Source organism: Rhinoderma darwinii, chromosome 3, assembly GCF_050947455.1.
Source record: "Rhinoderma darwinii isolate aRhiDar2 chromosome 3, aRhiDar2.hap1, whole genome shotgun sequence".
In the NCBI taxonomy this organism is placed as follows: Eukaryota; Metazoa; Chordata; class Amphibia; order Anura; family Rhinodermatidae; genus Rhinoderma; species Rhinoderma darwinii.
In genome coordinates, this window is record NC_134689.1 from 373739716 (window position 1) to 373754659 (window position 14944).

Here is a 14944-nt window from a genome sequence, read left to right on the forward strand (position 1 = left end):
ATGTTTCCTACGTTTGTCTATGTGATGGCCTCCTAGTGTTTTCCTGTTCCTGTTCCTGTTCCCTGCATTCCATACTATCCTGGTCTAGCACTGTGCTCTGCCAAAGTTGTTTCATGCTGTATCCCACGTCTGACCTGCTTCATCTTGCCTGACGTCTACATTCTGCCAAGTCCCAGCCGAGCCTGCCCTGCTGCTGTCCGAGCTGCCACAGGTACCTATACGAACAATAGACATTGACCTGCGCCCTGTTGGCCAGCTGCCTTACCGCCAAGGCAGTACGGCCCAGTGGGTCCACAGACCCTTCGTGACACACTTTAAGTGGTAATCATTTTGGAATGCTTTTAAGTATCCAAGTGATTCTGAGATTATTTTCTCAATACATCTTGTACTTTGTTAGTAAAAAAAATTTGGTCCATACATTTTATATTTATGCACGAAAAACACCAAAATTTAGAGAAAATTAGCAACAATAAGCATTTTTCTAAATATAAATGTATCTGTGTCTTGAACAAATACACAGTAAACAGCGTGGTCCCTGTTCTTCCCAAGCCTCTGTCCCTACTTACTTGTACGACCCGACCTAAATGATGGCACACAACTGGGCGGCGTTCCCTATACTGGTACAAGTGAAACTGACAAACAGATAAGACAGAGACCGTACAAAATAACAAAGGGTAACCTGGGAAGTACATGGAGGGAGAGGCAGGGCAATTGAGCCGTGGACAAGTCCGGGCACAAAAGGCGGAGTCAGGCAGGCAGGGTCAAACCGGGAGAGTACGGAAAAAACAAAAGTCAGAAGGCAAAGAAAAGTCAGGAGTCCAGCCGAGGTCAGGTCACAGGAAGTCAAAAAGCAAGTCGCTCAGGGGAGTCTGAAACAAGAGAAAGCACCAGGCAAGGAAACTCTAATTACAGACAAAGGCCAACTATCCCAGGCTGAATTAAATAAGGAGAGGGCGGGAGCTCAGGAATATCAGCCAGGCTTTGATTGTCCTGACACTCCTGAGCTCCTATTGGCTGCAGACTGCCTCAGTCTGCCAGGCCGGGCGACGCCCGAGCGAGTAACTCCCGATGTCCTGGAGACCGAGGGAGCCGCAGGCAGAGAGTACGTGACAATCTGCTTGTAAGACAGATAGTTATATCCCATATGTCTACTTTATGTTTGCATTGTTTTTTTCAAAATACTTTTATTTTTCTAGGACGTTACAAGGCTTAGAACTTTAACAGCAATTTCTCATATTTTCAAGAAAATTTCAAAAGGCTATTTTTCAGGAACCAGTTCAGTTCTGAAGTGGCTTTGAAGGCCTTATATATTAGAAAGTCCCCATAAATCACCCCATTTTGAAAACTGCACCCATCAAAGTATCATAAAGTATTTTAACAGTTTAGGCGTTTCTCAGGAATTAAAGCAAATTAGATTTGAAACTTACAAATTTTTGACCTCACAGATTTTTTTGTATTTCATTTTTTTGTAATTCATTGTATTTAGTCTGTGAAGATGAAAATCTACCTTTTTTCTGAAAAAATTTAGACATTTTTGATTTTTACAAGGAATAAAGGAGAAAAAACAACCCAACTTTTGTTTGCCAAAATTCACGTGTATTACAGTTTTTTCTGTAACACAGAAGGTTTTACCTGAGAAATGCAAATAAATATTTATTGTCCAGATTCTGCAGTTTTTAGAAATATCTCACATGTGGCCCTAGTATGCTACTGGACTGATACACAGGCCTTAGAAGCAAAGGAGCACCTAGTGGATTATGGGTCCTCCTTTTTTTCTAGAATATATTTTGGTCACCATATCAGGTCTGAAGAGGTCTTGTGGTGCAGTAATACCCCTCAAAAGTGACCCCATTTTGTAAACTACACCCCTCAAGAAATTTATCTAGGAGTATAGTTAGCATTTTGACCCCAACATTTTTTTTTTTGCTGGAATAGTTTTCAGTTCTATGTCAGATTTGCAATGCATTGAATGGACCAAAACAGTGTAAACCCACTAAAAGTGATCCCATTTTGGGAAATACACCCCTCAAGGAATTTTTCTAGGGGCATAGTTAGCATTTTGACCTCACAGTTTTTTTTGCTGAATTCATTGGATTTAGTCTGTGAAGATGAAAATCTACCTATTTTCTGAACAAAAATGTAGACACTTTTGAGTTTTACAAGCAATAAAGGAGAAAAAACAACCCACCATTTGTAAAGCAATTTCTCCCGATTACGGCAATTCCCCATATGTGGTAATAAACTTCTGTTTGGACCCACAGCGGGGCTTAGAAGGGAAGGAGCGCTATTTAGCTTTTGAAGCTCAAATTTAGCTGAAATGGTTTTCGGCTGTAATGTCGCATTTGCAAAGCCCCTGAGGGACCAAAACAGTGGAAGCCCCCCAAACGTGACCCTATTTGGGAAACTACACCACTTAAGGAATCTATCTAGGGGTATAGTTAGCATTTAGACTCCACAAGTCTTTTGCAGAATTTATTAGAATTAGGCCGTGAAAATCAACATTATTTCCACTAAAATGTTGAATTTTTTAATTTTCATAAAAGGAGAAAAAGCCGCCCAACATTTTTAAAGCAATTTCTCCCGAGTATGGCTATTCCCCACATGTGGTCTTAAATGTTTTTTTTATTAGAAATTAATTAACCCTTTCCGGACTGATCCATTTTTTGCTTTTCCTTTTGTGTTTTTCCCTCCCAGCTTTCCAAAAGCCATAACTTTTTTTATTTTTCCATCAATAGAGTGGTGTGAGGGCTTATTTCTTGTGGGAGGAGTCGTAGCTTCTATTGACACAATTTAAAGTACCATTTAATGTACTGGGAAACTGAAAATAAAATAATTTGCAGGCAGAAATTGAAAAAAAAACCTGTGAATCCTCCATTTTTATGTTTTTACTGCTTTCACCGTGCAGTAAAAACGACAATTTAAATTTTTTCTGCGACTCAATACATTTACGGTGATACCAAATTTATATATATATATTTTTTATATTTTACTACTTTTACAAAGTAAAAACAATTTGTTAAAAAAATAATTGTTTTGTTTCACCACTTTCTGAGAGGCATAACGTTTTTTATTTTTTGGTAGATTAACCCCTTAAGGACGCAGCCTAGTTTGGGCCTTAAGGCTCAGAGCCCATTTTTCAAATCTGACATATTTCACTTTATATGGTAATAACGTCGGAATGCTTAAACCTATCCAAGCGATTCTGAGACTGTTTTCTCGTGACACTTTGGGCTTCATGTTTGTGGTAAAATTTGGTCGATATATTCAGTCTTTATTTGTGAAAAATTGCAAAATTTAGAGAAAATTTACAAAAAATAGCATTTTTCAGAATTTAAATGTATCTGCTTGAAAAACAGACGGTTATACCACCAAAAATAGTTACTAGTTCACATTTCCCATATGTCTACTTTAGATTGGCATCGTTTTTTGAACATTATTTTATTTTTCTTGGACGTTACAAGGCTTAGAACATAAACAGCAATTTCTCAAATTCTTAAGAAAATTTCAAAAGCCTTTTTTTGAAGGTGCCAGTTCAGTTCTGAAGTGGATTTGAGGGGCCTATGTATTAGAAACCCCCATAAAACACCCCATTTTAAAAACTAGACCCCTCAAAGTATTCAAAACAGCATATAGAAAGTTTTTTAACCCTTCAGGCATTTCACAGGAATTAAAGCAAAGTGGAAATGAAATTTGCAAATTTCATTTTTTCTGCTGAATTTCAATTTTATTCAATTTTTTTTTAGTAACAGAGAAGGTTTTACCAGAGAAATACTACTAAATATGTATTGTCCAGATTCTGCAGTTTTTAGAAATGTCCCACATGTGCCTCTAGTGCGCTCGTGGACTAAAACACAAGCCCTAGAAGCAAAGAAGCACCTAGTGCATTTTGAGGCCTCTTTTTTATTAGAATATATTTTAGGCAGCATGCCAGGTTTGAAGAGGTGTTGAGGTATCAAAACAATGGAAACCCACCAGAAGTGACCCCATTTTGGAAATTACACCCCTCAAGGAATTCATTTATGGTTTTTGTTATCATTTTGACCGCACAGTTTTTTCACAGCACCTATTTGAATTGGGCTGTGAAATGAAAAAAATGATATTTTTTCCAATAAGATGTCATTTTTGATCAAAATTTCTTATTTTCACAGGGAACAACATACCCCATTTTGTTGCCCAATTTGTCCTTAGTGCGGCAATACCCCATTTGTGGTGATAAACTGCCGTTTGGGCCCATGGGAGGGCTCAGACGGAAAGGAGCGCTATGTGTTTGTTGGAGTCCAGATTTTGCTGGATTGGTTTTCGGGTGCCATGTCGCATTTGCAGAGGCCCAGAGGTATCAAAGCAATGGAAACCAACCAGAAGTGACCCCATTTTGGAAACTACACCCCTCAAGGAATTCATTTATGGTTTTTGTTATCATTTTGACCGCACAGTTTTTTCACAGCATCTATTTGAATTGGGCTGTGAAATGAAAAAAATGATATTTTTTCCAATAAGATGTCATTTTTTATCAAAATTTCTTATTTTCACAGGGAACAACATACCCCATTTTGTTGCCCAATTTGTCCATAGTGCGGCAATACCCCATTTGTGGTGATAAACTGCCGTTTGGGCCCATGGGAGGGCTCAGACGGAAAGGAGCGCTATGTGTTTGTTGGAGTCCAGATTTTGCTGGATTGGTTTTCGGGTGCCATGTCGCATTTGCAGAGGCCCAGAGGTATCAAAACAATGGAAACCCACCAGAAGTGACCCCATTTTGGAAACTACACCCCTCAAGGAATTCATTTATGGTTTTTGTTATCATTTTGACAGCACAGTTTTTTCAGAGCACCTATTTGAATTGGGCTGTGAAATTAAAAAAATGATATTTTTTCCAATAAGATGTCATTTTTGATCAAAATTTCTTATTTTCACAAGGAACAACATACCCCATTTTGTTGCCCAATTTGTCCTTAGTGCGGCAATACCCCATTTGTGGTGATAAACTGCCGTTTGGGCCCATGGGAGGGCTCAGAAGAAAAGGACCACCATTTGGCCTACTGGAGCTTTTCTGGTGCTAAGTCATGTATGCAGAAGCCCCTGAGGTACCAGTACAGTTGAAACCCCCGAGAAGTGACCCCATTTTAAAAACTACACCCCTTAAGACATTCATCTAGAGGTGTAGTAAGCATTTTGACCCCACAGGTACTGTGTAAAAGATAATGCGCAGCAGATGGTGCAGTGTGAGATTTGCAATTTTATATATATATATGCCATTTCAGTGTCCAATATAGTGTGCCCAGCATGCGCCACCGGAGATATACACCCCTTAAATTGTAATGTGGGTTCTCCTGGGTACGGCAATACCCTACATGTGGCTGTTATCAGCTGCCTGGGCATACGGCAGGGCTCAGAAGGGAAAGATGAGGGGGGTAAGCTGTGCGGAGTGCATCAGGGTAAATTAAAAATCAAGGGATGTATGATACATTTTAAAACAATCTTTTATACAGAGCCCTGGTTTTTCGGGACACGTGTCACATTGGTATATTGTGTTCTTCCTTATCCCCCTCTTATAGCAGACTCTGCACCTCTTTTGACTCTTTCCCTTTCCACCGGTTTGGGGAACTTCTCCTGGAAAGTGTTGCCCTGGTACAATGCGTGTGGCCTCGCTTCCAGAAGTACTGGGTGCCCCCCCTTCCTGGTCCCTAAAGATTAGATCTTGAAATTCCAGGAAAGTTCCCCTCTGGCCTGAACATCGACGTAGCACGTACACATTGTACAATGCCATCTGTATGATGTGCCCGGCCAGCTTCTTATACCACACCGCATGGCGCTGTAGGGCTTCAGGACTTGATTTGACAAATCCATCCCTCCCATGTACCTATTGTAGTCCAGGATGCAGTCTGGTTTGCGGGTGGCCTTTCCTTCATATATCCTAAATCTGTAGGTATACCCTGATGCCCTCTCGCAGCTTATACATCTTCACGCCATACCTTGCCCTCTTACCTGGCAGGTACTGGCGGAATTGAACCCTCCCTTTAAAATGTACCAGGGACTCATCAATAGAAAAACACTTCTCGGGGGTGTATGCTTGGGAAAACCGGGCACTGAAACGGTCTAATAGGGGTCTCCGTTTATCCAAACGGTCAAAACTGGGGTCATCTCGGGGTGGGCACGGCTCATTATCAGTATAATGTAAGAAGCGAAGTATTGCCTCATTTATTTATTTTTTTAGGTTCCAGTTCATTTCTGAAGTTGCTTTGAGGGGCCCATATATTAGAAACCCCTATCAAACACCCCATTTTAGAAACTAGACCCCTCAAAGTTTTCACAACAGCATTTAGAAAGTTTATGAACCCTTTAGGTGTTTCACAGAAATTTAGAGCAAAGTAGAGGTGAAATTTACTCTTTTTATACCATTTTTTTTATAACACAAAAGGATTTATCAGAGAAACACAACTCAATACTTATTGCCCAGATTCTGCAGTTTTGAGAAATATCCCACATGTGGCCCTCGGGCGGTAATGGACTGAAGCACCGGCCTCCGAAGCAAAGGAGCACCTAGTGGATTTTGAGCCCTCTTTTTTATTAGGCACCATGTCCGGTTTGAAGAGGTCTTGTGGTGCCAAAACATTGGAAACCCCCCAAAAGTGACCCCAATTTGGAAACTAGACCCCTTGAGGAATCCATTGTAGTTTTCTTGGGGTGCATGCGGCTTTTTGATCAGTTTTTATTCCATTTTTAGGTGGCGTGGTGACTAATAAACAGCAATTCTACTATTGTTTTTGTATACTTTTTTTTTTACAGCGTTCACCGTGCACTATAAATGACATATTCACTTTATTCTGCGGGGCGATACGATCACGTCGATACCAGATGTTTATAGTTTTTTTTGATGTCTTATGGCGTTTGCACAATAAAATACGTTTTGTAAACAATCATTCACTTTTTGTGTTGCCTTATTCTAAGAGCCAGAACGTTTTTATTTTTCAATCAATAAAGCCGTGCGAGGACTTATTTTTTGCGTAACGAACTGTAGTTTCGATCAGGACCATTTTTCGGTACATGCGACTTTTTGATCTCTTTTTATTCCATTTTTTGGGAGGTGAAGTGACCAAAGAATTGTGATTGTGGTACGGTTTATCAATATATTTTTTTACGGCGTTCACCGTGCGGGATAAATAACAAAATAATTTTGTAGTTCAAGCCGTTACGGACGCGGCGATACCAATTATGTATAGTTTATTTGTTTGTTTATATATTTAAATTAATTATAAATGACTGATAAGGGAAAAAGTGGGACTTTTACTTTTATTACTTTTAAAACTTTTATTTTCTTATTTTTACACATCTTTTTTTTACTTTTTTTTTACTTTATTACTTTGTCCCACTAGGGGACATGAGGGCAGGAGGCCCTGATCGCTATTCTAATACACTGCACTACATGCGTAGTGCAGTGTATTAGAGCTGTCAGCTACTCACTGACAGCAAGCATAGTGGGTCCTGACGTTGTCAGGACCCACTAGGCTTCCGTCTATGGCATAGCCGGACGCCATTGTTTGGTGTCCGGTTGCCATAGTCACCATCGCCGGCCGCTATCGTGTAGCAGGCCGGCGATGGCGGATTAACCCCTAAGAAGCCGCGATCGCTATTGAACGCGGCTTCTGAGGGGTTAATCGGCGGGGGAGCTCCGCGATCGGTCCCGGCACATTGAGCAGTGATAGTCTGCTGTCGGAAACAGCAGCTATCACAGCTCATGAACGCGCCCCGCGCGAACGGCGCCGTGTTTACTCCATGACCTACTATTAGGTCACTGAGCGCGAACGCTACAGTTAGCATGACCTAATAGTAGGTCATGGAGCGTTAAGGGGTTAAGAGGTCTAATGGCTTAGTTTTTGTGGGACAAGCTGTCATTTTTATGGGTACTATTGTTTAGTGCTTACAACTTTTTGAACCCTTTTAAAAAAAAAATATTTAGAGCTAAGGTGACCAAAAAACAGTAATTTTGTCGTTTTAAATTCTTTATTTTGTATGGCGTTCATCCTGTGAGTTAAATAATGGTATATTGTAATAGTTCAGACTTTTACGGATGCAGCAATACCAATTTTGTGTATTTCTTACATTACTTTAGAGAAAACATGGGAAAAGGGGTGTTTTTTGGACTTTAAATATTTATAAAAATGTTTCCACTAATAATAACTTTATTTACTTTTTACACATTTTATTAGTCCCCCTAGGGGACTTGAACCAGCGATCATTAGATCGCTGGTACAATACACTGCAATACTAATGTATTGCAGTGTATTGTAATTCTTACAGGTTCCTCTAACAGCGCGATCGCTGTTCCTGTCCGTTAATCCCGGGTGTCAGCTGGAATATAAAGCTGACACCCGCAGCGTATGGCACGGGCTCAGAGCATGAGCCCGCTCCATACATCACCCCCGCACTACAACATGATATTAAGTCGTGGTGCGCGAAGGGGTTAATGCACAGCGAAATGTGTGGAGTGAAAATTAAAATTTTCCACTGATATGCCATTTTAGTGCACAATATGTTGTGCCCAGTTTGTGACACTGAAGACAAATACCTCATAAAATATTAATTGGGATCTCCCAGGTATGGCGATGCCATATCCTTGGACGTAAACTGCTGTTTGGGCACGCTGCAGGGCTGAAAAAGTGGGGGAGCGGCTTTTGGAGCGCAGATTTTGCTTGGTGGTTTTTCTGTTTGGACTTTTACTCGTATTTCAGTTTATAATGTGGGTGCATATGTCAGCTGGGCAGAGTACATCAGGGCATAATAAGAGGGTATAATAATGCGGTAAATAAATAATATTTCACAGATGTGTGGCCAGTGTCACACTTATAAGTGGTGCCCAATCTTATCCGCTTTTGGAACGTTCTGCACATTTAGCGTCGCCATATTCTGAACTTTTTTATTTTTTCTTCACCGGAGCGGTCTGAGGGCTTATTTGTTGCGGGACAATCTGTAGTTTTCATTGTTACCATTTTGGGATACGTGCAATTTTTTGATTACTTTTTATTCCATTTTTTGGCAAGCAAGGTGACCAAATCCATTAATTCTGACATTTTTTTTTGTTTTTTGTTTTTTTACGGCGTCCACACTGGGCTATAAATTACTATCTTGCTTTATTCTGTGGGTCGATAGGCTTATGGAGAAACCATATGTATATAGATTTTTTTATTTGCGCAATAAAATCACTTTTTTTGATAAAATAATTAATTTTTTGTGTCACCATATTCTAAGAGTCATAACTTTTTTATTTTTCAGTCAAAAAAGCTGTGTAAGGGCTTGTTTTTTGCGAGACAGGTTCTAGTATTTATTGGTACTATTTTGGGGTACATCTGACTTTTTGATCACCTTTTATTCTTTATTTTGTGAGGGGTGGTGATAAAAAAATAGTGATTCTGGCATTGTTTTCTACTTTTCTTATTGCGGTGTTCACCGTGCGGGACAAATAATATTATAGTTTTATAGTTTTGGTCATTACGAACGCGGTGATACCAAATATGTGTACTTTTTTTTAACTTGTTCATTTTTTCCTATAATAAAATACTTATTATAGGAAAAAAAAAGCATTTTTTGTTTTTGTGACTTATAACTTTTATTTTTACACTTTTATAAAACATTTTTATTACCTTTTTTTACATTTTTTTTTTGGTCCCACTAGGGGACCAAATCGCTGCTAGAATACACTGCACTCCCTAGGTAGCTAGAGGAGGGCAGACGGGGCATGTGCCCCGGGCGCAACTTAAAAGGGGCGCTAGGGCCGCACAGTCCATGACGGCGGCCTGCTGCCTCTCTGAGGGGTCGACGGCGCCACTAAAACCAGCTGCGGCCACCCCCTCCTGCACTATAATTGTACCTGCGTCTATAGGACACAGGTACAATTAGAAGCAATGAATGGCCGAGTACGTTCTGTGCCCGGCCATTCTGCGCCTTTCTACGAGTGAGGCGGCGCGATACTTGGCGCTGCTTACGTCGTTGAAAGACGAGGATTGACAGGGGAAGTCATTCTGCCCTGCCAATCGGCGCCTTTCATAGACACAAGCGGCGTGATCCCGTCAACGCGCTGCTTGCGTCGTTCAACCCCAGGAGACCTGCGCAGAAGAGAGCAGGTCTCCATTGCCGCCGGACGGAGCGGGAACGGGATTAAGGTGAGTTTATATAGTTTGTTTTTTTATCCTAATAAAATAGTCTGTGGCATTATCTACGGGGGGGGGGGGGGGGTGGCGGCTTTATTTACAGGGGACTTTATCTCCGGGGTGCTCTATCTACAGGTGGGATATATTCTGGGATGGGCTATATGTGGAGCACTATATACAGGGGTGGGCTATATCTACAGGGGGGCTATATACAGGGGTGGGCTATCTGTGGAGCACTATATACAGGGGTGGGCTATATATAGGTGTGGGCTATACGTGGAGCACTATTGGGGAGCTATATGTGAGACACTATATGCTGGGGGCTATATGTGGGGCACTATATACAGGAGGGTTGTATGTCGGGCACTAGCTACAGGGGGCTGTATGTGCGTCACTATCTACAGGGGGGCTATATGTGGGCACTATCTACAGGGGTGGCTATATGGGGGGCATTATCTACAGGGGGCTCTATGGGGGCACTATCTACAGGGGGCATTGTGTGTGTGTAACACAGTGTATGGTGCTACTATAATTAGAGGTGCAGTGTTTGGCACTATTATATTTAGGGGCATAGTGTGTGGTATAATGAGAACTTTATATTTGTTTATAGGTGTAGAAATGTTTGAAAAGTGAGAAGCAGAAGACATCTGAGCGGCAGACTGCAGAAATGGGCTGTGAGCGGGAGAAGTCATCATAGAGGTCTGGACCGGATGGAGAAAAAGAACTAGAATCTGAGACGTCACCGGTGAGTCACTTAATGTAAATGTTTATTCTGCCTCTAATCAGTACTGTAGTCACTGTATGATTTGCAGCGAGATGATGGGTGGTATGATTATGATATGATTTTTTTTTGTGAAACAGTAACTCCCAGCATATCCTTACCATTGTTCGGGCTATGTTGGGAGCTGGAAACAATTTAGTGCAAACCTATTTGGCAGTGGTTACACTAAATTGAGCTGTATTTGGGCTGATGTTGTATATATATGTACTGAGCTTGGTTCTGGTACTATATATATATGTATTAACCTTAGTTCTGGTGCTGTATTTTTGTACTGAGGTTTGTTCTGGTGCTGTATATATGTAATGAGCTTTGTTCTGGTGCTGTATTTATGTACAGAGCTTTGTTCTGGAGCTGTATTTATGTATTGAGCTTGGTTCTGGTGCTGTATATATGTTATAAGTTTGGTTCTGGTGCTGTATTTATATACAGAGCTTTGTTCTGGTACTGTATATATGTAATGAGCTTTGTTCTGGTGTTGTGTATAGAACTATATTGCTTGTAAAATGTACAAATGTTTTTATGCTTGAGTTACATTAAAAAAAAATGTGGAAAAGAAATGACACGTCATTGATTGGTAGAGAAAGCAAACATGGCGAGGGGGAAGGAGATGTCGGGAAAGAGGTTGGGGGGGCGCCAAACTGAATCTTTGCCCCATGTGCTGGAGAACCTTGGTACGCCTCTGCTAGGTAGTGTAATGTATTATAAACTGTCAGCGTGACGCTGACAGTCACTCTGACAGGAAGCCTATGAGGACCAGCTGAAGGCTGGTACTCATAGGTTTCCATACATGGCAGCCTGGAGGCTGGCAAACATTGGCAACCCCCTGTAATTTCATGTGGGGTATGCCGATCTGCTCTAAACTCCTTAAATGTGGCGATCGCAACCGACCGCTGCATCTAAGGGGTTAATTGCTAAAATCAGTGGTGATGGGCCACTGATCAGCAACAGGGAATGCAGGGCAGACACCCTGAACAGTTAACAACCGCTGCAGTGTAGCGCCGCGCGGCGGTTAACTGTCTAAGTCCAGACGTAACTGCACATCAGGGTGCGCGAAGTTACTGCTCACCTTGATGTGCAGTTACGTCAAGGTGCGGGAAGGGGTTAACCAATTTGAGTTTTTTCATTTTCTTTCTTTCCTCCCCTCCTTCAAAAGCCATAACTTTTTTATTTATTTGTCAAAATAGCCATATGAGGGCTTGTTTTTTTGTGGGACAAGTTGTAGTTTTTCATGGCACCATTTATTGTACCGCATAATGTTCTGGGAAGCTGAAAAAAAAATATTTGTGGGGTGAAATGGACAATAAACAGAAATTACGCAATTTTTTGGGGGTTTTTGTTTTTACGGCGTCCATCAGGCAGTAAAAACTACATATTCACCTTATTCTACAGGTTGATACAATTACGGCAATACCAAATTTATATGTTTTGTTTTATGTTTTACCACTTTTAGAAAAATAAATCTATTTGCTAAAAAAAAAAAATGTTTTGTGTCGCCATATTCTGAGAGCCATAACTTTTTTATTTTACCACCAATTTAGCGGTGTGCAGGCTTAAATTTTGCAGGGCGAGCTGTAGTTTTCGCCGATACAACTTTGTTGTAGATCCGACTTTTCGATCACTTTGTATTGCATTTTTTTTGAGAGCTAAGGTCACGAAAAAAAAACAGCAATTTGCATATTTCATATATATATTTTTTTTATGGCGTTCACCAAGCGGGTTAAACAATGCTATATTGTGATAATTCAGACTTTTACGGACGTGGCGATACCAGTTATGTTAACTTTCTTTTTTTTTAAATTGCTGAAAAGGGGGGATTTTCGAACTTAATATTTATTTTTGGAACATTAAAAAAAACAATTGACGGCGGCATTTAATGTGTCAAACGGACGCAATCAAAGTGATGTTTGATTCCGCCCGTTGCAGTGAGGTGTCGGCTGTATAACACAGCCAACACCTGCTGAGTATGGGGCACGCTCAGTCTGTGAGCCTGCGTCATACTTCCCCTTAACGGCTGTCACGTACTAGTACGTGACCTGTCATTAAGGGGTTAATAAAGTTTATTGATTTTCAAATACAATCCATATCTGTGCAGTGACTCTTAGGCTATGTTCACACGGAGTATTTTGCCGAGTTTTTTGACGCGGAAACCGCAACGCAAAACACGGCAAAAACGGCCCGAAAACGCCTCCCATTGATTTCAATGGGAGGCGTCGGCGTCTTTTTTCCGCGAGCAGTAAAACTGCCTCGCGGGAAAAAGAAGCGACATGCCCTATCTTCGGGCGTTTACGCCTCTGACCTCCCATTGACTTCAATGGGAGGCAGAGAAAGCGTATTTCACGGTGTTTTATGCCCGCGGCGCTTAATGGCCACAGGCGAAAAACGGCGCGAAAATTGGCGTGCAGGGAGAGGAAAATCTGCCTCAAAGTTCCAAACGGAATTTTGAGGCAGATATTCCTCCTGCAAAATACTCCGTGTGAACATAGCCTAAGAGCATTCCTAAAAAAACTACAGTATATTCCTTTTTTTTTTCCTTTTCAAAATTCTCTCTCTATAGAAACTAAAGTAATAAAAAAGAAAAACATTAACATCATGATGTGTAACAGACGTAACTAAAAGTTCAGTCCATACGTTCAATATTACAGTTTGGTAATGCTTCATGTTCTATAAGGGATTATCTCACTCAAGGCATTGATGGCGTTTTGCTAGGATATGCCACCAATATACAATTGCTAGGATATGACCACTGTGATTAATCGCCAAAATGGAATGAAGTGCCGCCAGGAAAATGTTATGTCCTTTCGGCTCATGTCAATTCCATCACCTTTTTTTGTTCAGGGACTGCATGCATGGGTCAATGTACCTCTTTCTGCAGCATTTTATTTTACATTTAATTTCACCAGAGACTGTCAACCAGGAAACCAACCAAGTGATATTCTGAACAACTTACCTTGTAGCCTGTCTGCTGAAAGCCCACCAGAAATAGAACTTGTCCTAGGAAAAGACAACTGCACATAGCTGTCAGAACAGACATGTGAGCACTCCTCAAAGAGCGACAGAGGATGAACGTGAGTAGAGACAGCACCAGGCAGAAAACAGATAAACTTAGGCCCACTTTAGAAACAATGGTAAGAATGGGATTTTCCTGTAATAAAAATAATAAGAAAAAATAAAAGAAATAATAATAATAGTAATGAGATATTTAGCAAAGTTAGAACCCCCTCTCTCAATAATTCCCCACAGTTCTGGGTTGGTTGGGGTATGTATCATTTTGAAGGATTCATCCCTGGAAATTTTCGTTTCAACATGACTATTTTTTTTAAGAATAGATTCTCTCATGATGTCAAAATTGCATTCCATTTCTATAATGACCAGTAGTCAGATAATTTGGGGCAGGTGAACCGTAGCTGTAAAGAGGATTATACATTTCTAGTACACATTGGTGCAAATTTTCCATTGACAGATCTGTAATAATATTCGTATAAACATCACATGCTGATGTCAGGGCCGGACTATTATACAGAGATGATGTCACATAGACGAGGCTCACCACCTTCCTCCAGTCTATAGCAGTTTTATTTTATTGGAAGTTACTACGCCTACTAGATACTAGAAACTACTCAATCAGTGTGCCAAACTCTTTCTTTAAAGAAGACCTCCAGTGGTAACACAACTTTCCATGTCTGCATTCCCCACCTGACTGTATACCACACTCTACACTTCTTTTATGTATATTATACTTACTTTTTGAACTGCTGCCTTGTCTGTACTTTAAAGAAGCATCCATCTTGATTCTTAGATTTCCCAGCTTTCTCTTCCTCTCTCATTTGCTATCAAACCCATGAAGCTTCAGCACAGCATCACATGACCAGCTAAAGACCATACCATTTCTGCATGCTGGAGGATGCTGTGATTATCATTCTCTCTATATTCCCCTAAACAATCTGAGACTCCATAAGTATACTGACAGGGAGGCTACATTATACCTGTGTGACAGGAACCTATCTAAGTATAAGTGGCA

General features: G+C 40.7%; 1 protein-coding gene across 1 annotated transcript in view; it reads right to left on the reverse strand.

The window, feature by feature from the left end:
* The window catches only part of LOC142750510 (adhesion G protein-coupled receptor E1-like), a 62681-nt gene that overhangs the window by 21520 nt on the left and 26217 nt on the right, over positions 1–14944 (reverse strand). The window contains exon 9 of the mRNA XM_075859513.1: positions 13874–14068. Coding sequence (XP_075715628.1) covers positions 13874–14068 — 195 coding nt within the window. The remainder of the gene's footprint in view (positions 1–13873; positions 14069–14944) is intronic.